At 58.2% G+C, this 25,441-nt stretch overlaps 2 protein-coding genes across 4 annotated transcripts in view; one reads left to right on the forward strand and one right to left on the reverse strand.

The window, feature by feature from the left end:
- The window catches only part of AATK (apoptosis associated tyrosine kinase), a 58,747-nt gene extending 47,900 nt beyond the window's left edge, over window positions 1-10,847 (reverse strand). Inside the window, exon 1 of one of the 2 annotated variants that reach the window (XM_038372190.2) lies at window positions 10,731-10,847. In XM_038372190.2, coding sequence (XP_038228118.1) covers window positions 10,731-10,812 — 82 coding nt within the window. In that variant the 5' untranslated portion in view covers window positions 10,813-10,847. Of the gene's footprint in view, window positions 1-9,793; window positions 9,812-10,730 lie in introns of those variants that run through there. The other variant, XM_043496355.1, reaches the window with a different exon arrangement.
- A 7,898-nt stretch (window positions 10,848-18,745) lies between these two features.
- PVALEF (parvalbumin like EF-hand containing) lies at window positions 18,746-25,228 on the forward strand. Of its 2 annotated transcripts, none has more exons than XM_038371025.2 (5): window positions 18,746-19,047; window positions 23,460-23,573; window positions 23,920-24,055; window positions 24,641-24,756; window positions 25,056-25,228. In XM_038371025.2, exons 2-5 carry the CDS (start codon window positions 23,468-23,470, stop codon window positions 25,100-25,102), a joined length of 405 nt encoding a protein of 134 aa, XP_038226953.1. In that variant the 5' UTR covers window positions 18,746-19,047; window positions 23,460-23,467; the 3' UTR covers window positions 25,103-25,228. The 2 variants fall into 2 exon arrangements, with proteins under 2 accessions (XP_038226953.1, XP_043353456.1); XM_043497521.1 differs by lacking the exon at window positions 18,746-19,047 and adding an exon at window positions 22,846-23,055.
- Window positions 25,229-25,441: the final 213 nt, after the last annotated feature.

Below are 25,441 nucleotides of genomic sequence, written 5' to 3' on the forward strand. Positions count from 1 at the left end.
AGGTGCCACAAGTACTCCTTTTCTTCTTGGTGCGTACAGTGTACATGCACATTTCTGCATGCGTAAATCTAAATGTCTGGCCCCAAATAGTTGACTGTAAGTTTCACCACATCACCTGTTTATATTTAAAGATAAAAATAACTCCTGGGCTTAAGGGCTTTTATCTGTACTGCACCAATGCAGGATCTCTGCATGTTCGTGTCTCAGAGGCCAGGCCTGTACGCACATGGCACTTGGATTGCTTGCTGGCTTCAAAGGGGAGTTGCAGGCACAGAATCAGGCTCTTCCTCTACCAATAAAACCTGTTTCAGCGGTTGGCACTTGGTTCACGTTTTGAGGGGAGGGGAAGGCAGGGTGAGGCAATCAACCAATCAGTTAAAAAATAAATAAGGGAAATAACCCAGCTTTTCGTTCTGATTCACAAAGTTTGCTACACAAAAAACTTCATGGAAATGGCCAGACTCTCACGATATGGATTTTACAAAGCCCATGTGCACGCAGATCTCTCGCCCAGCATCTGCCTGCTCTGGGTTCTACGCAGCGGTTCAACAAAGCTAGAACAAAGCACCAGCCAGAAAGTCTTGCGTAAGGGACGTTCTCCCTCCTCCCTTCATTTGTACCCACATGGATCGGGCCTGGTTCTGGTAAGCCATTTGTGAGAAATGCTTCAGAAAAGTCCATTTGCCTGCCTTAGAATTTCTCTTCATTTCTGTAGTTAAAACCACCACCTGCTTCTCAAGGAGGATGCTGCCACTCAGCTGTGACGAGAGAGAAACTGGTTGTGGGAAGAAGGGAACAAGGCAAAATGCAGGACTCTGCTACAACCAGCCTCAACCCCCTTTCCCTGCCAGCGGGGGCTACGACTTGCAGGGACTTCTGTTCCCCTCCCCAGCACACACTAGCTGCAGGGTTTAAAGCCACCTGCACCGAACAGGGGGAACATGGAGCTCCGGTTTGTACCTTGAGCCGAACTGGATTCCCGGACATGATGACTGAACAGTATGGGCTAACCCCCCTAGCATCATCTGCCAATCAACTGTCACCCTCTAATGGATGGCTAGCAGCACCATGGCCATCTTTCTGTCTGCGTAGGGGCCCATCACCATCCCAGGCCCTGATCAGCACCTGGCAGCGTGTGGCCCAGAGGGCTCAGTCCCCTCTCTGGGGAGCTGCAGGTGATCATCCTGTCCAGGGGAAGACGCCAGCCTGAAGCAAACCCCAGGGGCCAAGCACGGGGGGGGATCAGTATCACACGTGGTTCAGGATCAGCACCACCTGCCCATGGGTCGGGGTGCTCTGGGCTGCGCGCTGGCAGTTCTGGGGCAGCAGTGATGCGGCCGGAAGCTTTTAAGCGGATTATTTCTTAAAAATCAAATGAAGTCAGCACAAGGAACAGCAAAGAGCCACTGCTCCCTGGGCTGAACCACCAGCTGCTCCGGTGCCCCAAGTCCCTTCCTCCCTTCGCTTCCCAGGTGAGCGGATCGGCGTGCCACACGCTGGGCTCTCGCCGGCGATGCCCACCACCCGTTACAGGCACCGGGGGCTCACTTCCCTGCGCACATAGAGCCTTTAACCCCACGCAGTATATAAATCCTGCGCTGGGCTCGGTGTTGGCTTTGATCGCTCCACTGATCACAGACGCTGTTATCCAGTAACTGCCATCCGACAGCCCAGCAGCACCAGCCCATAGCACTTCCCTGAGACTAGCGCACTGATTAACACCCCAGGGGGGTTGTTTTCCGGCAGTCAGAAGTGCTGGGTAAGCACCAGACTCCCCTCGCCTCACTGTGCTTCTCCCCCGCCCCCCAGCTCTCCGTAAAGCACCCTACCTCCAGGGCTCTGTGCTTGAGCTGTGAGCACACAGCAATGCATCCAGCAGGCAGATCCCTGCCGCAGTGAACTCCCATAGCATATACCCTGCAATCAGAGGCCCTGCTCGGCCATCCTTGTTCCAGAGCCGGATCCCTGCAGCCACGGACCGTGTCTGACACTCAGACTTTCACCACCTGTTCTGCACCCTAATTATAAACTCACCAAGAACACATTCGCAGGGACATGGACGCGGCATGGGAGGAGAGGGTGCCGAGCACAGAGCCAGCTGGCTCTCTCTGCTCGCTGGAGAGACAGGCCAGGGAACAAGGGAGATGATTACCCAGTCCAATAATTTCCTGACACACAATGTGAGTGGCCCGACACGACAGCCCAGCTACATGCGCTGCTGCAAGGCAGACGGGGGGGGGTCTGCAAACCCCGTCCAGAACCCAATGGGCTGGGGACAGCAGACCCAGCGTAAAGAACAACAACCTCGCCCTTCCCTAAACCTGCAACCGAGGATCACCCAGCCCGTTACAACCACCACTGGAGTCAGCGTCTCCAACGGCCACCCATCCCGCCTCCCCTGCCCTGGCGCAGCCTGAACATAAACCTTCCCTGCAGCCCGCAGGGCCTTCTGGCACATCACGTTCCAGGAACCGGGGGTGGGGGGACAGGATTCCATGACTCAGAACTGGGCTCTCGGCATCCCGAGAGCTTGGAGCCCTTTGCAACCTCACATATTAATTGCCCTTCATTTGCTTTGACGGGGATTTGTATTGTCATCCTAAATGCAATCGCCCATGCCGGGGCAGGGAGAGAGGGGAGCAGAGGGGATGGCCAAGTGGAGAGAGGATAGGGAACAAACCCACACACAACGTGGAGCGCCACCGATCGCCGCTCTGATCCGGAAGCCCCACCGCCACAGGACAGCAGCCTGCTGCACTGCAGAGCTCCAAGAGCACCGTTCCTGGGGCTGCCCTAGCACCCAGAGCCAGCCCAGCAGCCAGAGACTGTGCCCGGCTGCTGGCTGAAGGGAACGCTAGCATACAAAACACCCAGCCTTTGCCACAGCCCTGCCTGATGCTGGGGAGAGGAGATGACGAGCCATCTCCAGCCACCTCCCCCGTGATCTTCTGCTCTCTTGATGCAGGTAGGGGAGCACAATAAGCCATTTTACAGCCCCCCGGTGAATTCCAGCTCTCTTGATGTTGCGGGGGGGGAGGTACAATGAGCCATCTTACAGTTCCCCCCCTGCAACTACAGCTCTCTTGGTGCAGGGGAAGGGGATACAATGAGCCACCTTACAGCCTCCTGCCCCGATCTCCAGCTCTCTGGGCAGACCTGATCCAGTTGTGCTAGCTGAAGCTGACTTGTGAAGCCGAAACCTCTTTCCACTTCACAGATTCTCCCCGCGTGGCTCGTTCGGGGTTATCTGATACCGTGTGCTGAGAGCAGGTCTGCCCAGCACAGCCGGCTATGTGGATGGATGAGGCCCAACGGAGCCTATGGGAGACGATACTAACTAATTGCCCGGAAGGGCAACCAGAATGCAAACTGCACACCCCATATCTCCCCTCGATACTTCATAGGCTCCACTGCCTTGCCCCAACGCAGCCACTCACTGCCTTGCTCCCGCTCTGGGGTTTGTAGAGCTGCCAAAGGTGGCTTGTTTGCTGCTTGGCTTTTCACACTTTACAGGAGTGTCATATTTCTCTCTCTGACAGCTCTGTTAACCTCAGGGTCCCAAGCAACTGCAACCAGGGGTAACTCCGTTCTGCCTGTCTGCAGTCCCAGTCACCCCTTTCGCTTCCTGGCCTGAAAGCTTCCACAGCATTGCAAGCAGAGCTGTTAAACTGCTGCCATGTTCTGCTCCAGAGGGGGCAGCATTTCAGTGGTGGGTAAAGCATGCTGTGGGCCTAGCCGGCGTAACAACGTAAGCATGCAAGTCACGTTGGGGTCCCACGGGATAAAAATGTGCTCTGAACGACACTGTCACAATCCCCCTCTGCCGGTCATGATTCTAGCAGGGCTTCCATCCACCTCCTTGCACGCACGCCAGGCCACATGACCCATGCCCTGCGAACAACTCCAGGCCCAGCACTGGTGCAAGAAATGCTGTGCACAGCCTGCAGAGGGCGCACTCTCACGTGTCCTATTTAAACCAGGGGGCATTTCGGCTGGATTCTTTCTCGAAGGCGGGGCTGGTCCGGTTCCCACCTTCCCCTGAGAAAGCAGGGCACCGTCCCTGCGCTCCCCAGCCGCCTGCACACACTCAGCCTGTGACAATGTAAAGGCAGAAAATAAACCTCTCTCCAATGGCATTAATAGAGTCACAGTCATCTAGTCTGACCTGCTGAGTAACCCAGGCCAGACACCCTCACCCAGGCCTTCCTGCTTCCAGCCCATCCCGTCTGCTTGGGCCACAGCACGCCTTTGGGAAGATATTCAGCTCTTGCCTTAAAAAGACGGCCAGTGCTGAAAACTCCCCCCAGCTCTTTTGGTAAATTGGTCCAGGGGTCAGTCCCCCTCACTGCTCGATGCTGTACCTCATGTCTAGTCCGAAACTGTCGCCTTCCACGGGCAGCCCTTAGAATTCACAGAAACACTGTCGCCAGGACTGGAGGCCACACAGGCCCTCCTGCAAAAAGCATACTGAAGGCAAAGGGCGCAATCAAACCACAGCAGCTTCCGGAACCTACCATGCATCATCCCAGAGCCATTTCAAGCCGCCCCAGGTCCGATCAATGTTTTATTAGCATTGTAACATTTCACCTTCCCTCTCTCTCATTGAGAACACAGAGCAGCAGCCAAACACAGCTATTTATGGAGCTTCAAGGTAGGTCAGATGTCAGGCTTTAAGCTGCTTTGCTCAACCAAGTCCCATTAGTAGCCACAGGGCCAGCACCAAGAGCCCCACTGTTTCTGGCAGACTGAACATTGCTGGTTTCTTCCACACGTGGATGTTTGCACCGGCCTGGAGAAGGCAAGCGAGACAGACGCTGGCGCGGACTATGTGCACGGGCCAACAGGGCACTGAACTGTCTTTCGGTCTCTGCTGCAGGCTCTTCAGCCTCTAAAGCCCAGAGCAGTTTGCATCTTTGTCAAAATTCTTGACCAGAAGGCAGAGGCGGGTCACTGGGTCACGCCAGCCTTTCACCTCTGGAGCGCTGCGCTCTGGCAGAGGAGGCCAACGGCGTGACTGCCCTGAAGGCTAGGGAGCATCTGCTCCCAGCCTGAGTGGGGACAGTGGGAAGTGTCCAGCCAGGAGAGGAACAGACGGATGCTGCAGGTCAGGAAGGAAACAGTGAAGTGTGTGGGGAGCCCAGGCTTAGAATCGTGGGGCGCTGTGAGTCGGGATTGAGGGGCATTAGTAAAGCGGTGTAGGAGAAGCTTGCACATCCCCTGCCCACTTTATGTCTTACCCCAGGAACAACCCCCTCACTTCCGTGGCCAGCCCATCATCCTGGCTGTCCCTGCAGGAGTGGCCAGAGTCCTTCGGTGCTTGAGCCTGCAGGCTGCGAGCAAGCGCCAGGCTCACCCCAAGCCCAGAAGCGAAACACTTTGCAAACCCCGAGCAACTTCGCCACGGAGGAAGCCCAGGTAGCGCCCGGGGTGGGGGAGCTGGCATCCGGAGGGGAGCCATGGCTTAGGCTCTGCGGGCTTGGAGCACATTAGCCATCAAGGGCAGGCCCAATCCGTGGCCCAGTTATTAGAAGTTCCAGCCCTAAGAGTTCACCCTGAGCCCGCTCAGGCCCGCAGGTGCCATGGACACTGGCAGGAGCCTCCCGCTCCGGTTACCCTACCCTGCTTGGCCTGGGGCTGGGCACTCGCTCTTGGTGGGATGGTGGGCAGGGCACCGAGAGCTGGGTCAGATCCGCAGGCCCCACACCAGGCTCAGACTCTCCAAGACGGATGGCTGCTCACGAGGGCAACCCCCTCCATCCGAGGCAGGCCCAGGAGCTGCCAGTGCCAACTGCGAACGCGCCTGCCCAGGGCACCCCTGGGAAGCGGCTCCCCAGTGCAGCCAACGGGGTGACTTGGGCCCAGGCAGCTGCACCAGAAAATCACACAGGCTGTCGCTGGGGACTCACCCTGAACAAGCAGAACAAAGGTCCTGGCTGAGGGAGAGCATCACCCAGGCCCAGACCCTCCTGGGCCTGACCCAGCAGAACTGCTACCGGGCATGGGGCCCCTGGGGCAGGGCCTCGTGGCTGGGGGAGGGGATCCCTGCTGTCCCCCGCTCCCCAGGGCTCAGCTGAGCTTCTCAGGCTTGGCACAAGGCCTGGATCCAAGAGAACAATCTCCAGAAGCCGGGAACTCCTGAATCCCAGAGCCAGCCCTGACGTCAGTGGGAAGGGAGTTATGGGCTAGTCTGCGGTCTGGACCTAGGCCAGAGCCAAGAAGCACTGCCAGGTTGAGGGGCAACCCCCAGGTCTGGGAACCCAGGCCCGAGCGCCGCGGGGCACTTCCGGGGAGAGTGGAACCAGCTCATCAAGCCCTTGAGAGGCAGCCCCAGGGGGAGGGGAGCTCCTGCCGAGAGGGCTGGGAGCCGAAACCTGCTCCAAAGACATTTGCCCCCAGCCCTGCCCTGTCTAGCTCGCAAACAGAAGGGGGGGATCATTCTGGGCATCCTGTTTTCTCCCCACCTCCCCAAAATGGGCTACACCCTCAGGACCCAGCCCATGGGAGTGACGGCCCCTTGTTCCTGCACCAATCCCATGGCCAGGCTGGGAGCGGGGTGGGGAGGGGTTCTGACCCTCCTCAATACCCCTCTTTCCCCATGGAGGTCACTGCAGTCCTCATGGAGCTACCAAAACGAGAGAGCGGGATCAGGGCCCAAGGGTGGGTCACATGAGCATGGGGGGGGTTGGGGGTTATGGGGATGGAAGGGGTGTGAGAATGACCATACAGTACATTGGGTGGAAAACAGGGAGGGGAATCGTCACCCCGATAAGCTGCCCTCTTCCCTGGATGGGGGAGTTGGCTTGAGGCTCCTTTCGACTCAAACAAAGAACGCCCCCAGCCCCACTCCCTATATCTCACCCCACTGCTAAACCTCAGGCCTGGCATAGCCAGGGGCCAAGTGCCCCGCGGACATGCACAAGGAAGTTTTAGGCTGGGATTTAAAAAGCAGCCTATGGTCACCCAACTTCCACAGAAATCCTGCAAGATCCAGGCACTGAATACCCAGCGGGTCTTTGGTAAGTCACAGCCTTCAGTCTGCTTGGTAAGCAGGATGGAGTCCTCAGCATGGCACGGAGTTTGCCACGAAGCCTTTGCACGTCCACTGGGCTTTGGGAGAGAATGACCGGGTCTGGCTAGTGGATTAGTCAAGCGAGAATTAAGGAGGTTCTGGAGGCATTTGATAAAGTCTGCTGGGAATCCAAGAGGAATGTGGACTGATATCCGAGTGCTGATCCTGCACTGGGATATCCCAAAGGGTGGAATAGATGCAGGCAACGGTGGGGGAGAGAGGGAGTTCACGGATCAAGAGTCAACAATATAGGAGAGCCCAATGAAGAGAAGTATTCTGATGTATATCGGCACTCAAGGGGTTAGCGACAGACAAGCTGCACAACTCACCTACAGCACAGAGCTGGGGAGCCGAGGAGAAGTTATTTGTTCAGGGATGACTGGAGCAGTAATACAGCCATGCAGGTTAAACTTAGGGGCCAGCTCCTGCTGTGGACTGGCAGGTCCCTCACTGTCACTTTCGCATCCCGATGCCCCCCGTCGCCCCGACATCACCCCAATGCCTCCCCCCATCTGTGATACAGTGAAACAAATGTCAGCACTGCAAATAACCTGTATTTCGTTCCGAGATATCCCACTGGGACCACCTAGTGACTTCCTCCCACCACCAACCTCTTCATTGTTTTTAAAGTTTGACAGTCACATGTCTCGACAGGCTTGTTCCCAAGTTTTCCTTCCTCCCCACGGTGTCTGTCGGCCATGTGAATGAGGGCCAGAGTCCCCTGAAGTTAAAGCGACACCATCAACTTGAAACCTAGTTGGGTTTGGGTTTTTTTTTTTAAAGGACCCAAAAGTAGCTTCAGGCTGTACCCAGCCCCTCCCCCTGCCAATTTTTGTGAGTTTACAATGACCTTCTCCTACTTTAAAGCAAAAAGAAAAGGAGTACTTGGGGCACCTTAGAGACTAACAAATTTATTAGAGCATCAGCTTTAAACTTTAAAGCGTTTCATTCTCTCCTGTCCAGTCCCAGTGAAACACCCAAGAAACTGACAAGCTGGGGAAACTTGCATACTGACCTGACCCGAAGTGGTATCAAACACACAATGCAAACAAAATGAGGGAACAGAGAACACTATTTTCCCCCTTTAATTTCTTGCATTGATGGTAATTCTAGGAGTCATCTGTAACAACAAACTAAAATGTTCAGAGGCCAGGGTGCGATCAGTCACTATGGTGAGAAGCGCAGTATAAATCCCTAAAATGGATACATTTTTAAATGACTGCATCCATTTAATCTCGTTTGATGAGATTAGGGTCTCAAATTGAGTATTTGGTATCACCAGTAACAAAACATTTTCAATGCAAATAATAAAGGGTTTGCTTTGGAGCACAAATCAAACTCAACAAAACCATGAAGTCTCCTGCAGAACAAACATGCTTTTGTTTTTTAAAATCACACTTGGAACTAGGTTATGCACAGTTACTAACAACACTTTGTGCTAGATGCACAGAAATCTTATTTTCCAAAGGAGGATGGGGAAAAAGGATCCCATTTTTAACAGGCAGAATCTGGAGCAAGGCCATCAAATCTATTGCGTGCAGCGCCTAGCAATGGAAGCTGCTAGTTTCATCTATGTAAATTTAGCCCTTTACCAATAAAATGGTTTTGCAGATGCAAATGGCTGATCTCTTTACACAAAGCCTGATGGGAAACCAACCTCATAAGCAGTTAGTTTGGTTGTGTATTTAAACCAAACCCACACATAGGTTTTTTAGCTCATTGTTTTGGTAAACATAATAATACCTGCATGTATATAGAGCTTGGTGTGCTCAAAGCTCTGTGATTCATTACTGGATCACTCTTGATTTTACAAGTAGCAAAATCGATCTCTGCCTTCTGCAGTGCTGGGCCTGTATGGGAAGGTTTTTGAGTCACCGCTGTATGTGGAATTCAACACATCTAGCTGCATGTGAGGTTTCTGCCAGGCCACCCTCACCCTATTGTCGTCAACAACTGCCAGAGGAGTGAAACACAGAATGACACAGATTTGCACAAACCAGCCCCAGACACAAACAGGAACACAGCCATTTCTCCGCTTTCAGGTTTGCCGTGTGCTCCTGCAGATGGAAAACAACCACGGCCACAAAACAGCTGCTTACATAACATCCAGCTCCCTGAAATGCCTCCGTGACCAACTGTCAGCATTGTACCCTAATTACCCCCTCATGCGCTATCAAATGTAAGCCAGCTCATCAGCATTTCACTAACCATCCATCATCTTTTCACAGATTCTATACAACGGGCTAATGCACCTGGGCCCCTGATGGGAACAAAATCCAGCATGAACATTTAACGGGGAGCAGAGGGGCTTGATTGCTTGAGTCTCTCCTTCGTCACACCTTTTAAAATCACATAAATGCCTTCCGAGGCAGCACAGACGCCAGGGTTGCTGAATAAAACGCAGTGCAGCCGTAAAAGCAGTCCAGGACATTGCGCCAAGATCTCTTATCAGCACCAAACACAACGGTTCGTTTCTGTCTGACAGTTCCAGGGGAGAACATAAAAGTGACATTTCAAGGTATTAAAGGCAAATTCATGTTTCTTTCATAGCCAGTTGAGTCCATCTTTCACCCCTGCGCAGCTAAGAAGTCGAGAAGGCACAAACCAACGGCAGCTGCGGCTATGGCAGTTAATGCAAAACCCCCACAGGGCCTGCAGCCTGTTTTGACAATACAAGTAGGTGCCCAGTAAGACAATGAATGTGAAATCATGGATCTCGCACACCAGAACAAATTGGGCCTGTTGCAAGGAGATTCGATTTCATCCCTTCAGCCGATAAAAAGCAGCGACATTCCTCACAGCGAGAGGTGTCCGTGGGAGCCCAACCAGCCCTGGCTTTGCAGGAACATTGTCCCTCTGTGAATCAGGGACCCAGGTTCAAATAACCCAAGAGATCCCAATAGAAAGGCAGCAGGGAAGGCAGCTCGCGCGAAGCTTACGCTGAGGTTTGGGCTCGATTGCCGACGGAATAGCCATTCTTACCCCCAGTCCCTACAGCGGAGCTCTAACCACCTCACCCCTTTAGAGCCAGAGATCCAAGCCACATGGCGCTTGGCTTCCTGCAGGTTCCCCCTTTAGGCTCAAAGCAATATGTGGGCGGAAGACCCAAGCTGACCCCCTCCTCCCAGTCCCGCCAGGCAGGGCCCCAGGCAGCCAGAGTGGCCCCTGGAGAAACGTTCCTTTTCCCGGGGGAGCCAATCTGGCGAAAGGTACCGATGTCCAGGGAATGCGGGGCCCCCTCCCCAGAGCCTGCCCCGGCTGAGGAATCGGCCCGGCCCTTTGCAGACATTTATCTCCCTTAGGTCCCTAAAAAATCACTGCAAAACAATGGCAGGGTTGCAGCAGCAGCTAAAATAAAAAATAAATAAATAAACACCGACATAAATTAAGAACACCCCCCCCCGCTCTTAACCACGGCCCCCCCCCCAGGGTCTGACAGCGCTGATGGGGGTCAGGAAGGGTTAATTCCGTGCAAAAAGAGAAATGGTTGGGGGGGGACGGATCCAGGCTCGGTGCCCGCTGCCTGGGCAAAGAACAACACGCTCCGGAGACAAGCCCCGTGTGCGGGGCGGGGAAGGGGAGCCGCAGGCCGGGGGGGCGGGGGGCAGGGGGCAGCACCTCCCCGGACACACCCGGCCCCCCGGGGCCCGGCAGCACTTACCGGGGTCGAAGGGCGAGCTGAAGGCGAAGCTGGGGTGGAGGAAAGAAGGCGACATGACAATAGCAAGGCGCTTTGCAGCCATGCCCAGGGCAAGGCGGGGGGGGCGGCAAGGCGGGGGGGGCGGCAAGGCAGGGGGGGCTCAGGCAGCCGCGGAGCGGCGGGGGCCGGACCCTCTCCCCGCTGCAGCGGCGCCCCGGGCGGCCCGCGGAGTCCCGGGGCGCCCCCCCCGGGGCGCTCAGCGGCCGGCGGCGGCGGGGAGCCGGGGCGGGGAGCCGGGGCGGGCGCGGGGCAGGGGCTGGCCGCGGCGCGGGGCGAGGAGCTGTTCCGGTGCTGACCCTGGGCGCGGCGGCGGCATCGCCATCTTGCTCCGGTCCCCCCCGGCGGCGCGGCGGCGAGCAGCGGGGAGGGGAGCCGGGGGGCGGGCTCGGCCGGGCTGCGACCCCTGAGCTCATCCTCTGCCCCCCCCCGGGCTCCGCTGCGCCGCTGGGGGAGTGGGGGCGCGTGCAGAGCTGGGGGGCGAGTGCAGGGGGAAGGTGGGGGGCTGGTGCAGAGCTGGGGGGGCGAGTGCAGGGGGAAGGTGGGGGGCTGGTGCAGAGCTCGGGGGGTGAGTGCAGGGGGAAGGTGGGGGGCTGGTGCACAGCTGGGGGGGTGAGTGAAGGGGGAAGGTGGGGGGCTGGTGCAGAGCTGGGGGGCGAGTGCAGGGGGAAGGTGGGGGGCGCGTGCAGAGCTGGGGGGAGTGAGTGCAGGGGAGAAGGTGGGGGGCTGGTGCAGAGCTGGGGGGTGAGTGCAGGGGAGAAGGTGGGGGGCTAGTGCAGCAGGGGGCTAGAGCAGGGGTGAAGGTGGGGGATAGTGCGGGGGGGCGAGTGCAGGGGTGAAGGTGGGGGGATAGTGCGGGGGGGCGAGTGCAGGGGGAAGGTGGGGGGCTGGTGCAGAGCTGGGGGGGTGAGTGCAGGGGGAAGGTGGGGGGCTGGTGCAGAGCTGGGGGGCGAGTGCAGGGGGAAGGTGGGGGGCGCGTGCAGAGCTGGGGGGGTGAGTGCAGGGGAGAAGGTGGGGGGCTAGTGCAGCAGGGGGCTAGAGCAGGGGTGAAGGTGGGGGGATAGTGCGGGGGGGCGAGTGCAGGGGTGAAGGTGGGGGGATAGTGCAGAGCTGAGGGGTGAGTGCAGGGGGCAGGTGGGGGGCTAGTGCAGCAGGGGGCGAGTGCAGGGGGGAAGGTGGGGGGCTAGTGCAGAGCTGGGGGGTGAGTGCAAGGGGGAAGGTGGGGGGCTAGTGCAGCAGGGGGCTAGTGCAGGAGTGGAGATGGGAGGCTAGTGCAGGGGTGAAGGTGGGGGGGATATGCAGGAGGGGCTAGTGCAGGGGAGAAGGTGGGGGGCTAGTGCAGGAGTGGAGATGGGGGGGCTAGGGCAGAGGTGGGGGCAGGGGGCCAATGCAGGGGAGGGGGGGAATGCAGTAAACTGACTTGGGGCGCTGCATGCAAAAAATAAAATATTACTTGTTTTAAACTTGGGAATAAAATCACAAGTGGAGCCATTTGTCCTGCAGACGTGCACAGGCACCCCCTCCACGCTGCTCACACTCGGGGGCTCATTTGTCTGGGGGCAGTTCCCCGCCCCCAGCATTGGTCCTCCCCCCACCCCCCGGCCGGGTATCATCAGAGATAACGTTCCATAGGCTGACACAGTTTTGTCCCCCAACAATTTTTCTGAAATGATTCCCCGGCTGCCACTGGCTCCCCCCAGCGCTCTCTCACACGCACAGCCCCCCACCCCGCTTGGGGCATCGCCAGCACACCCCACTAACTGAGCACTGGGGCCATGTCTCATCCAGGCGGTGCACTCGAGATCCCTTTGTGCACCAGAACGATCCAGGATCTGGGCTCCCCGGCTGTGTCCACCCCAATGGACTGACGAGCCCCGATCTCATGTTATTTCAACCCCACAACCCCTAGCTACAAACAGAGATGAACAGAACAAACACAGACACCGGCGCCCACACATGCCCCTGCCTGGAGCCCGGGGGCTTTAGCTACAATGAGAGCTGGATCCCAACAGAGCCCGACTGGCAGCAGTCCCAGCACAGCCCTGGTTCAGCACTGCAGGCGTCTCCCTCAGGAGGGCGTCTCGTCTGGCAGGGCTGCGTGGCTGCAGCGGACCCAGACTTGGCCTTGGTGCACAGAGCATCCAGCTCTTCACTGCTTCAGCCAGCCTAGCTGCCCCAGTGCCGTTCAGATTCCTCACGGGGCTCCGGGGAGATTTGTGCCTTTCCACTGGTTTTAAAACAGAGAAAGCGGGAGTGCTGGGTTCCGTTCCTAGCCCTGCCACTGACTTGCTGTGTGACCTTGGGAAAGTCACTTCACCGTTCACCTGTCCCTCGGTTTCCCTGTCTACGATGGGGGATGATCTTTGGCTGCGTCACAAAGGCAGAGCAGGGAGAGCACATGAAGTTCTTTTTATTGGTGTCCGAAGTGCTTGGAGAGCGTCCACGTAAAAGATGGAGAGAGTGTTCGGAGTCATTGGAAAGCGGCTGCTTCCGCGATCAGCAAAGCTGCTCTCGCTGAATATGGGATTCACGGCGTCACCAGGAGGCAAGATGGCTCACACCACCCTGGCGGTCACTCCCAGGTCAGCATAGTGCCGCGCAGCTGGCCAGGCAGGAGCTAGTGGGGCAAGGGAATGATCTGAGGACCCAGCATCTCATGGGGAGGTGGCAGAAAAGCTCTCATCTAACCAGGGCAGCCAGAGGGACTCCCCTCCCTTTCTAGGCCACAGACCTGACCGAACCAAACAGGTGGCCCTATTTTCCCAAACAGTGGTGTTGCAACACGCCCAGGGGGAGGCCGTGCTCAGCTAGAGGTGCACCTTCCCCTCCCTGCCTTCCGGACATTTACCTCACTTGATTGGCACATGATTGAATGTTCCCAGGCCCCGGTGACCTACTAGCTGCTCCCCTGGTGCCAAGGCTCGCTAGGTCTCCCATGCCCAGTTCACCCCAACAGCCCCTGCTGATTGTCCTGTTGCAGAGTTCACCTTGGTCTTCTGCATGGTGCTGGACCAGCAGCCCCGTGCCAACGTCCACAGCATGGGACGTTCCTCAGCAGTCAATGGACTGCCTGGAGGGAAAGGTCACCGCAGCCCTTCCTGGGACAGCCATTGGGCTGCACCCTCATAGGGCTAGAAGGAAGAACCCCTCACAAAGCCGGAGATGGGCCCGAGTGACGGTTCTTGGTCCATCCCAGCATGGAGAAAAAGGCCAGCTGAAGTCTTCCAAAGCGGCGCAGACTTCCCCCGAGGTCTGCAGGGGTGCATCTGCTGGGATGTGGTGACTGGAAGCCCTCATCGGAGGATGGAAGTTTAGCCCAGCTGCACGGGCATAGCAGCATGCTGATAGGGTTGAGCTTTTAGCACAACAGGGAGCATCCTCTCCTGCACTTTTAATATTGAATGCCAAATTTACGTGCACTGTTAATTGTTCAGAAGACCTGAGCTTGCAAAGAAAACTGCACTGCAGCTGTCGCGCTGCCACAAATAGATTCTGGCTTGGAGAAATTAAAGTCTTCTTGCAAATAAACGTTCTCCAGGAAGGCAGCCGCATCATTCAGAGCTAATTTGCTTTCTCCCTGGGACTCGAGATTACATTGCTTTGTACCCAGGTCTGATCAGCACAATTCCCCCTTGTAACCAGCGTGGAGGATTGTGAGAGTGGTTGCACAGCACACGGGCTGAACAAGAGCAGAGAGCACAACACACATGGAAAGAATATTCCTCCTAAGTGGAAAGGAGTCAGATGGGGTTTTCTTTAGTAAAATTCACCCTAGTTTCCAAGCAAAGCCCCAGCCAGGAGAGCAGCCACGGCCGTTGGAATCGCAGTCCTGTCATTACAGACAGAGAAAAAGCTGTTGGTTTCTCATTTGCAGAGTTTGTGCTCATGGAGCCACGTTTTCAAAGGGCCTCTAACCCCCCTGGAGATGTTTGCATGTAAAATTAACACATGCAAATGCAGAGGAGTTTGCACCTGCTGTAACGCAGTGGGTGTGTGCCAGCCAAGTGCCCTTTGAATCAGGTTCAGGATGTGCAGCCAGAGAGCAGTGGTGACACATTGCTTGAATACCCAGCCACAGGGTTTCCCCCACAATTCTCAAAGACCAGCCCAGGATTGAGAGTAACTGGACTAATCCGGAGCAGTTCAGTGACGTTGACGGCACCATTATCCCGTGATGTGCACTCGCATGGTGCTTTACAAACCTGAATGCAACCGGTCCCTGCCCCCAAAAGCACACACAGTTCTGATGCAGCCATTTTCTCTCCCCCCTCCCACAAGCCTGCCTCACGTCTACACATGCAAGACTATGCTCTCCTCTTTATATATATGCATGCAGGCCAGGCAGGTAGGAGTATTACTATGCCTGTTTTTCAGGTGAGGAAACTGAGGCCAGAGAGGAAGTACAATTTGACCGAAGTTACACCATGAGTCAATGACAGGAAGAGAACCCAGGAGTCCTGACTCCCAAGTTCTTTGCTCTAGCCACTAGCCCACTCTGCATTAGTGAAGGATAAAGACTGATATGTTTGCCATGCTAATGAAATCTACTCTGTGACGAAGTGGGACATCGTTGTTATGAATCCTATTTGTGCCTCGGTTCCCCCATAGTTTGCACTGCTACTCGGTGAGGGGGAAAGGATTATGTTTGCGCTGAGGACAGACTAAGGCCTGGTCTACACTAGAAAATGAGGTCGACATAACTACATTGCGCCAAGGTGTGAAAAATCCACCCCCCTGAACAGCTCAGTTAAGCCGACATAAGTCCCTGTGTAGACAGCGCAAGGCCGATGGGAGAATTCTTCCATCAGCCTAGCTCCTGCCTCTCGGGAGGGTGGGGGGTGGAGCACCTACACTGCCCGGAGAACCCTCCTATCGGTGTAGGTAGCGTCTGTAATGAAGCGCTAGAGCCACGCAGCTCTGCCACTGTAGCAATGAAGCATAGACAAGCCCTAAGAAACCTACCTGGGTGGGGGTCACCTAGCGGACTGAATGGGTCATTAAAAGACTGGCCAAGGCTGACCCTTCTCAATGGAAAATTGGAGAAGATGCTGGAAAGCCCCAACCAAGCAAGCAAAGCCTCAGAGGGGGACTCCCCCGCCTCTCAGCTGAGCAGAGACCCCAGCGGACAGAGGGGTCAGGCGCAGGGATAAAGGGTGAATCTCAGGAAGAGGCTGGGAGCTCTCTAGTGGGCCTGACGAAGCGAGTGAGAGACAGAGCCTGCAAACCTACCGGGTGGCTGTTGAATCGTTCTGGCTGGACCAGCCTGGACTGTGCTTTAAATCCTTCCCATCTCTGGGAAGGATTCCCAAGACTGCATTCCACCATCACTGCCCATGCCTGGGGGTGCAGGAGCCCCCGGAGAGTGGGCAAGCCTGACGGTAGGACTTTCAGCCGGCATGCTGAAGTCCAGCAGCCTGGTCTAGGAGACCAGCCCTGAAGGAAGAGTGGCCCCTAGGCACACTAAAAGGGCTCCTCCCAGGGTCTGTTGAAAAGCTGAGGGCGGATGGATCCATGACATACCTCATAACCCCGATCCCTAGGCTGAGCTTTGTGGGTGAGAGAGGCCTAGACATTCCCCCAAGTTAGGATATCCTGGGGCTAAAGCCCCAGCCGGGGCAGATCTGAACAGGCCAGAAGGACCTTGCTGTTCACATGCTACCCTGCTGCAAGGTGCAGGGCACTTACGAGCCGGGGGAGGTGCCAGTCTCACCGCCCGGCCTGCGGGGCCAGCGTGCCCCGAGCAATGCTGCTGGGCAGACGTCCCATACTGCGACCAGCCCTGGAGCTGCCAGTGACAAACGGAAGATGGGCTGATTTGGTATCTGACACCCAGACTGGGCAGGCGGGGCAGAACTGAGCCCCGGCATTTCTCCTAGTGCCAAGGGATGAAATCAGGGGAGGAGGGGAGCATCCCTTGGGAAATCCCCTCCTGCTGCAGCTGAAAAGCAACCCTGGCAGGCCCCTGCGGAAGAAGACAGCCCGAGCTGAGTTCTGCCAGACCTAAATTCAGCCGGGGGCAGCCCTCTGTGAGACTGGCCAACTGCGAGCACCCTGCAGCTGGTGCCTGTGGGGGACTCCAGAGGCATGCCGCGATAGGCTACTCCCAGCTGGGGTTTGCCTGGGCGCCGCTCCCTGCTCCTGGCAGCGCTGCTGAGATCCAGCTCCGCCACTGTCCAGTCTGTGGTAGCTGCAGCATGCTGCATGCTTCAGAGGAGATGGGGCCAGGATCTGTGCACAGGGGTAACCCCGCTGGGCCCGGAGCACCTTACCCGGGGTGCTAACCCCATTCAGCCGTGCAGCTGCTGCCCAGATTCTGGTACAGGGACGAGGGTGGGAGGTGGCTTTCCCAGTTCTGACACGAACCACGCCCACGAACCATGCCCTCCCCTTCTCCCCAGGCTGGACAGCGGCTGTGCCTGCTCCCCACACACTGACCTGCCCTCTGGGGCTCTGTCTCTCTCCTTAGCCCTCTGCTTAGCCAGCGGGGGGAAAGGGGGCGCCAGCACCCAGCGAATGCAGAGATGTCAGATCACTGCCAGCCCGGGCAGGCAGGACACAGCAGCCTGGGGGGGCTGGGGCAGGAGCTGCTGGAAGAAGATGTTTGCCCACCAGCCAGAACAAAAATACTCCCAGAAAAGCCTGGTCACTGGAAAAAAACAGTTTAAAAAAAAAAAAGTGGTTTTGTTTTTTCATGATAAACCAGAACTGAAATCTCCCCCCAGAAAATACTTGGTACTTTGGGATCTGGGGTGAGGGGGAGGTGCCTCAGGCGACCCCATTAGGTGTTTAACACCCCCCCACACACACCCAGCCATCGGCAGCCAGAGATGGGGGTTGCAGTGCAGGCCGGGCACTGGAGGCTGCGGGGAGCCCCTAGCGGGCTGGTAAGAGAGAAGGGACCTGTTCTAGTGGCGGCTTTGGTTCACCGTCCCCATTTCTGGGCCCCAGACGGAACCCCCAGCCTGGAGGGAGGGCAGGGTGGGAGCGACACAAACGGTGCAGGTTAACCCCGTGCATGCCTCGGCATCCTGCAGAGAGCTCAGCAGAACGGGCAGCAGAGAGGCCTTGGTCCAAGGGGCAGCACACTGCGTCTCGGAGGGCAAACAGCCCCTGCTGGCCTGAGTCCCAGCACAGCTGCTGCTCCAGCCCAGGAGTGGAGGCGGGAGGGAGCTGCTGGGAGATGGGGAAAGAGGCCTAGCCCTAAAGCAACCTGCCATTGTGAAGCAGCCTCTGCCCACGAGACCCTCTGGCTCCATGGCCTGGCCTTTCACTGACGCCTTGGCAAAGTCCAGCAGGGCTTCTCTCAGAGAGCTCTGGGTGTGAACGCTGCCCCAGGGTGCCGGGAGATCCCCAGGCCTGGCTTTCCGTAATGTTCCTGCGGCAGGCTTCTGGTTGCTGGCCCCAGGCCATCAGGGCTGCAGGGCCCTTCCTGGAGGCCCACATTTCAGCAGGCTGGGGGAGAACGGCAGTGTGGGTTTCATGGGGCAGGTAGCATGTTGGAGAGGCAGCATAATCCTCTCAGTGCAAGAGCACAGACAGGGACACAGGGCTCCTGGGTTCTGGTCTCAGCTGAGATGCTGGTCTGCTGGGTGAGATTGGGTGAGTCATCGCAGTTTGCTGCCTCAGTTTCCCTATCTGCAAACTAGGGATAATGACACCAGTATGCCTCCCCTACAGGGGCTGGGCCACCAGGTATTGGTGACGTGATGCAAGAGCCTTGGATGGAAGGCAGTGGGATTGTTATGTACAGCAGGGTCAGTGTCATGAGTTTCCAGGTCTCAGACAGAGGACAGAACCCCGAGATGCTTCATAGTGCAGATAATGTGCCCACAGACACTGGTTCCAGAGGCTCCTGGGAGGTGGGCCCTGCTGGCAAGCAGCTTGTCCATTCCACTATTCCCCTTCAGCAACGTTGGCCCTCCCCTCCCCTCCCCTGGTCACCCCAGTGGCGGAGTTTTGCTTGCTCCTGGAGTGAGAGAGGGCTTTCAGGAGTAGGCGTCTGCCCTGGAGACTCCCTCTCCTGCAGCTCTATGGCCAGCGCAGGTGGTGAGATGCCAGCTGCTAATGAGGCTCTGCTAATGCTAAGCTATGCCAAGATAATTCAAGCCGCTTGCTGCCAGCGTCTTGAAAGGGCCCAGGAGGGCTGCAGTGGCTGACAGGTGCAGCACTCCCTAAATAGCCAGTCCAAGTATTGCCTATAAAAACCAGGGACGCGCCTAGCGCCCAAGGAGAACTTGCTGAGGGCTGTTCGGGAAGGAGCCTGCCACGAAGCCTGTACCAGGTAAGTGCCAGCCAGAGACCTAGGCAGGAATAAAGCCAGAGGAGAAGGCAGCTGGTGAGGAACGAGACATTAGCTGTAAACCATGCATGGAAACAAGGGAGAAGTCAGCTTGGAAAGAGCCCCCAGCTCTGCTAGCTGGCTCCACCAGGAATGGTCTGGCCAGCCCGAGGGGGAGATGGAGAAGGGAGGTGATGATGAGTTACCAGCCTTTGAGTGCCGACCAAGAAGGCTTCCGACAGTCACAGGGTCTGAGTGCACTGTGCAAGGCACCCGCTGCCCACCAAGTCCGGATGTGACCCTCACAGCTCTGTCCCCACAAGAGGGAGGGTGCTTCGCAGGCCCTGGGAGCTGGGTGGCTGGTTTAGGGGCACAGCCACCGTCAGGGAGAGGTCTGCAGAGTCCACGGCTGCACAGTTAGTCCTTGAGCCCGTTGGGAGGGACACGTCTCTGATGGCAAATGCAGGACTTTAGGTGCAGCTCTTTGGTGGGCGTCAGAGGCCACCCAGCCCAGGGGACAGGCCAGGGCCCATGGGTCACACAGGGACCAGCTTACAGCCTGCCTGGTTAGAGTCACCCTGTGAGCATGCTGCAAGCCCATCTCGGCTGTGCAGCCGGGGAGGGGGGTACGGCCGGCGAGAGCCCAGGCAGGCATTGGCTGAGCTCTTGGGTCTGCTACAGTTCAGTGGGGAGGGGGGGAGCTGCCGGGTGGGGGGATTTTGTTTTGTACTGTTAAAAGTCAAAGGGTTCCCTAGCCCAGGACAGGGGATTGCCCCCCCCAACTCCCTCGCTGTGACTGAAACTCTAAATAAATACAATGCAGGAGTCCCCCGAGGGAGAGAAGGCGAATGCAATGGCCCTTACGGTCCCAGTGGGCCACAGGCCTCATGCCGGGGGAGAGGGAATACCCACTCCTGCAGAGCTCAGCAGCCGGGCAGCCCAAGGACTCAGGGCTTCTGCCAGTGCCCAGCCTGGGCCCTTCCCTTGGGTCCCCCTGGCACTCGTGCTGGGTCAGCAGTGACATCTGGGCTCAGCAAGGCCAAGATTTTGCTGGAAGGATTTTGCTCCCCCTTTCAAATGTCAGTCCATCCCCTTGCTGGGGCGCCTGGCTGCTTGGCACCCCAGGAGCTCGCTGAGGGCCAGGTCCCAGTCCCGCAATATAGCTGAGGGGCCAGAGCCAGCAGGGCAGGCCCCTGCCCTTCGCAAATAGCTGCCGGCTGCATTGGCCCCATGAACCAGATAGTCCACTGGGAAGGCTGAAATATTTCCGCTCAGTGTAACTCTAGAGCGGAGTCACATCACAAGACGCTGTTCTGTGAATAGAAGAGTCCCAGAGAGAGGGAGCCTTCTTCAAAACAACATGCAACCCCCCAGAAATAAATACATGAGCTCCCATGGGAGGGGGGCTTGAGGTTCTGCCCTTTGAGCAGGATTCCTGGCATGGCGGGGGCGCTGGAGGGTTTCCAGGGTCCCTGCTGTGGTCTGACGCTGCAGCTGGTGCCAGTCCCCATAGCAAGGGCATGGGGCGGAGGGCAAAGAGAAGAGCTTGTGGAGGGACCCCATCAACAACCAACATAATAAATCCAGTGGGAGACATCCTGCCGCCCAGGAGAGGCTGAGCAGGGCTCATGCCCGCTGCCCTCCTATGGCTGGCACAGGGGTAAGTCAACCCGGACTTTGACCCAGCTGGTCTGGGGGTTTCTGCTGGGAACCAGGACACTGGGTTCTACTCTCAGCTCACATTGTAGGCGAGGCGCCATCCCTCTCTGGCCCCGTTTGCCCAGCTGTAACATGGGGCTAGAAATCCCAGCGTGAGACTGAGAGGTGCCATGAACTAACGCCCACAGAGTGAATCGAGAGCCCATGCTGGATGGGGCTACAGAGGGAGAAGAGAAATGGCTCCTTGGTGAGAAGGGGGCGGTTTGACTGTCCCACTGGTCCCTGGCCGTTCCTGTGCTGAGAGAAAACTGGGCAGGGGACCTGTGTGGGGTGTTGCGCTCCTGGGGAAAGCCGTGCAGCGGGCTCGGGGCCCTGGAGAGTTGGCTGAGGGGGCGCCCAACCCTGTCGACTTCCCATGAAAGGTCACAAGTAAAAGAAATCCTCCCAATATGCCAGGAGAACTCAGCAGCTCTCGGGGGGGGGGGGGGCAGGAAAGCAAGTGCCGGGGCACTCAGCCATTCCAAACCACCAGGGCACAGAGCCAGCTTTGGGGTGAGCCCCCAGGCCGGGGGAGGGGGACGCCCATTGGCTGGGCCCCCTGACACTTTCTGCAGACCTTGTACTGCCGCAGATAGTCAAGTGACCAGCAGCTGTCATCTGCCTGGCCAGCCAAGGTCCGAGCCCAGCAATGGGCACGGGTGCCCAAAGAGCCCGGGAATGCCAGGCCCTAGTGCCCCCATGGGAATGCGCCAGCAGCATCTACAGAACCTGGTGTCCAGGAGCAGGGGCCCAAATGCCATCCCCCAGCCATGGTACAGCTGGGATCCCATCACCTCAGAGTCAGCCAGGCCTGGTGTTCACATGGCACTGCGGGCAACCCTGCCGTGGCGGCTGCAGGGCAGACATTCTAGCCAATGCCTCGTGGGCACCCTCTGGCACACACGTGCTTATGAAAGGGGCCCCTAGGCATGGAGCCTGGCAGAACTGACTGGAAGCAGCGCTCGGCCAGGGCAAATCGCCCCATTCCTCCATGAGCCACACCGGGCAGCGAGTCAGCACAGGGGATGGGAGGCGATGCACGGGGCTTACTGAGCTCCCTCTAGCCAGCATCTCCACAAGGCCTTCAGGGAAGCCGGGGGCTGTTTCTTGCCCTAGTCCCTCTGAGCAGCTCCGCAGGGACACAAGCTTCGAAGCTAGCCAGGTAGAACTAGAAAAATCCCCCCGCTCTGCCCTCGTTCTGACCCAGGCCCTGAAGGCATGTGCTGCAGATCCCCCCAGGAGGCACTGAGACTGCCTGGTGTGAGTGTGCCAGGGTCATGCTGTGAGTGTGCAAAACTGCACAGTGCCAGAGGGTTCCCAGCTCTGCATCAGGCCAAAAACACAGGGGTGGGGAGTTTGGCTGGGATCCCAGGGGCAGGAAACAGCCTGGTAGATCATGGAACATCCTCCCCCCTCTTTGTTCCACCTGGGAGGAGTCAGAGATTCTCAGCACACCCCCCCCCGCATCCCCCCCGGCATGCACCCAGCACAGCTGAGTCAGCTTGGAGATGCCTGGCCCGTGCCCAGCCATGCGGAGGATTCACCAGCAGCTGAGGCCCCCCTGTGCCCCCATTTAACAGTGACAAAGGGGGAGGCAATTCCAGCAACCTGGGAGGTTTTACCCGTGGGACTCCCAGCGACTGTCACAGGGAAACCCTGCATCCAAAAGCAGGGAGCACGGGGGCTGGCTTAGCCGGAGGGCACAGCCACTGGACACCTCCTTAGACGCCCGCTGCTTCTCCAGGAGGTGTCAGTGCCCATGCACCACTCCCCTCTGAGTGCCGGTCTCCAGGATGGTCCTACCGTGCCGGGTGGGGGGTGCTGGGAGAATGGAAGTGGGGGGCAGGGACTGGGGGGAAGGATGTGCCACCTCCACGCACAGATCAGGGGAAGGACTCAGAGGGCATGAACGCTCCCTCCCGCGCTGAGGCAGAGCCGCTCTCGGGGGCGAGTTGGAGAGAGCGATGCAGAGGCAGGGCTGCTCTTGGTCTGCCCGCCATGGAGACCAGCTGGGGCTAGGGGCATGTAACACCAAACACCTGGCTTCTGGCTAGCCCCAGTGCAGCAGGCCTGGGCCTGGCTCCTGGCAGGTTCGCAGCAGCTGTTTGTCCACCTGACCTGGCTCGGAAGGGCAGAGAGGAGCTCGGCTGGGAGCGGCTCTGGGTGGCTCACGCTGCATGGACAAAGCTGCACAGCGGCTCCGGGGTGCAGCCTGGCTGAAACAGCCCGGCAGGTCCCAGTGCCACGCGTGCCAGCGGGCTCTCAGCCCTGGACACTGGCAGCGCTGGAGGGGACAAGCTGTTCCCTCAGCGGGTGGGCTCTGCTCAGCCCAGACAAGTAGCCACCGAGGGCTGAGACTCAGTGGTGAGGAGCCGGGGGTGCAGACTCGGTGCCCCGCCTACATGGGGGGGCTGGGCCCCTGGGCGCTCAGTCTGGTGTATTTCTCCAGTGCTAAACCCACTACCAGCCCTCTGCAGACTAATCAGCACCGGGGGGCAGGTCCAGTCCAGTGTCCCCAGGGGTTTAACCTGCGGCCTCCACTAGCCCCCGGCTCCCCGGTGCTGGAGAAGGGATGAGAGCTGGTTAGGTGACCTCCCCAAAGGGGAGCACCGGGAAACGTCCCCATCCACACACATGCACCTGCATCCTCCTGTGGACAAGCAACCCCCAGCGGCACCAGCCAGGCTCTCAGCTCAGCTCTCCCCTTTCCTCGCCAGGGGACAGGATGGCCGAGGATTTTTCCTGCCAAATCAAGAAGATGGCGCTGGCCTTGGGAACGTCCCTGACGGACAAGGACATTGACCTGCTGCCCTCGGAGATGAGACATCATGGTATGGAGGGTCACAGGGCTGGGCCCTGCCCGCCCTGGGATTGAGGCTGGCTCCGACCCAGGCTCCGGCTGCATTGCATGGGGAGGGTTGTCCCCCAGCTTTCCTTTTTTGGACAATGAATTCAAAGGGACAGGCAAGGGGCTAAAGGGGCTCAGCAGGTTCCTGGCCATTGGTCTGAGCCTGCCCTGGGCCAGCCCAGACCGCAGGGCTGGAAACCAGCAGCAGTGAGCCAGAGGCAGGGCTTTGCTGCTCGTTCTTAGTTTGTCTCCTGCTGTGATGGGCAGGTGCCTGCTTGCCCGCCCCCTGCTTCCTGACGGGTGGGTCCCCTGCCCCTCTCTGCCCGCAGCTGCCTTCAACTACGGCAAGTTCTTCGAGTACATGCAGAAGTTCCAGACGTCGAGCGAGCAGCAGGAGCAGGTGCGCAAAGCTTTCCAGCTCCTGGACAAGGATAACAGCGGCTTCATCGAGTGGAACGAGATCAAGTAACAGCCAGAGGCTTGTACCCTCCCTCCCCCACTACCCCCTGTCCCTGCCCACATCCATCTTCCCTCCCACACTTGCCCCCCATCTGTGGTGCCCCACCTTGGCAGGGTAGCACTGGGGGAGCTAGTGCTGCATTCGCTAGGCTGACTGGCCAGAGGACTGTGCTCCCCAGGGCTGCCAGGCTGGCACCTGCACCCGGTGCTAGGGCTAAGTGCTGCCATGGTGCCCCTGGTTCTGGGGTGGGATACAGGCTGCAGCAGGCCCAGGAGCTGCTCTGGGTGTTGGCCCTGTCTCCTCTCAGACCACGTTCCCAAGAACCATGGGCTCCAGGCTCTTGCCTGCAGTGAGCCGAATCCACCTGCTGTCAGCCTAACAAGCCCCCACTCCCCAGACAATCGACCACCACCTGGGGCACACCCAGAGGCCTTGGGCACCATCGTCATGCTGCAGGGGCTACATGGGTCTGGCTCGTCCCCTCAAACCTCACCTGTCACTCTGCCCTGCCTGGCACTGTGAAACCCTCCTTGTCCCGGGCCAGCTGAGACTTCAGCCACCTCCTGAGCCTGGTGCCACGTGTCCCGCAGGTACATCCTGTCCACCGTGCCCAGCATCATGCCTGTGGTGCCCTTGTCAGACGAGGAGGCTGAAGCTATAATCCAAGCGGCTGACACAGATGGGGATGGGAGGATTGATTTCCAAGGTAGGGGGCTGTCTGGCGGCCGGGAGGGTGGGCGTCCATAGCACTTGCCCCTGGGGCATCCAAGCTCTGCTAACCCTGCCCCCACCTTTCGGTGGAACATGGGGCCTCTTTGGAACTGCGCTCTGCTGCATTGTTTGGGGGGGTGTCAACATTCAATAGGGTGCCTGGAAGGCGCAGGAAGCCAGCTGCAGAGTACGGTCTCCTACCACCCATCTCCCCGGACTCGAAGTGCGGCTCGCCGCGAAACACACGGCAGCCTGACCCAGGACCCACTGCTCCTCTCCCTCATCTTCCTGCAGAGTTCTCTGACCTGGTCACGAAGGAGAAGATCCCCAAGAAGAAGTAAGGCAGGAGGCAGAGGAGAAGGTGCGCCCCACTTCCTGGCACCAGGCTCCCTGCTTTGGGGGCAGCCCCCCAGGGAGACCGCTGCTGGCTGCCCGTGCAGCACTGTGCTTGTCCTAAGTGTTCTGTCGCCTAGACCCCAGTTTGGAGGGGAAGGGGCTGGGGAGGGAGGGGGAAGGTCACAGCCACACCTGGCCTGGGGGGATGGGAGAGCAGGGGTGGGTACCAAGATGCACACCAGGCCCAGAGCAGTAGGAGGCAGTTTTGGGCCAGGGCAGGAGGGAGGGCTTGAGAAATAACAACAACCCCCCTGGCCCCATTGCAGCTTAATCTCCCCAGCACC

The sequence above is a fragment of the Dermochelys coriacea genome, chromosome 14, assembly GCF_009764565.3.
Source record: "Dermochelys coriacea isolate rDerCor1 chromosome 14, rDerCor1.pri.v4, whole genome shotgun sequence".
Lineage (NCBI taxonomy): Eukaryota > Metazoa > Chordata > Testudines > Dermochelyidae > Dermochelys > Dermochelys coriacea.

Bases quoted from the DNA above. Each gene is read 5' to 3' on its own strand.
- PVALEF (XM_043497521.1), top strand. From the start codon at position 22,920: ATGGACAAAGCTGCACAGCGGCTCCGGGGTGCAGCCTGGCTGAAACAG. The intron at 23,056-23,459 runs GTGGGCTCTGCT...TTTCCTCGCCAG, and splicing joins ACAAGCTGTTCCCTCAGCGG to GGGACAGGATGGCCGAGGAT. The intron at 24,056-24,640 runs GTAACAGCCAGA...CGTGTCCCGCAG, and splicing joins ATCGAGTGGAACGAGATCAA to GTACATCCTGTCCACCGTGC.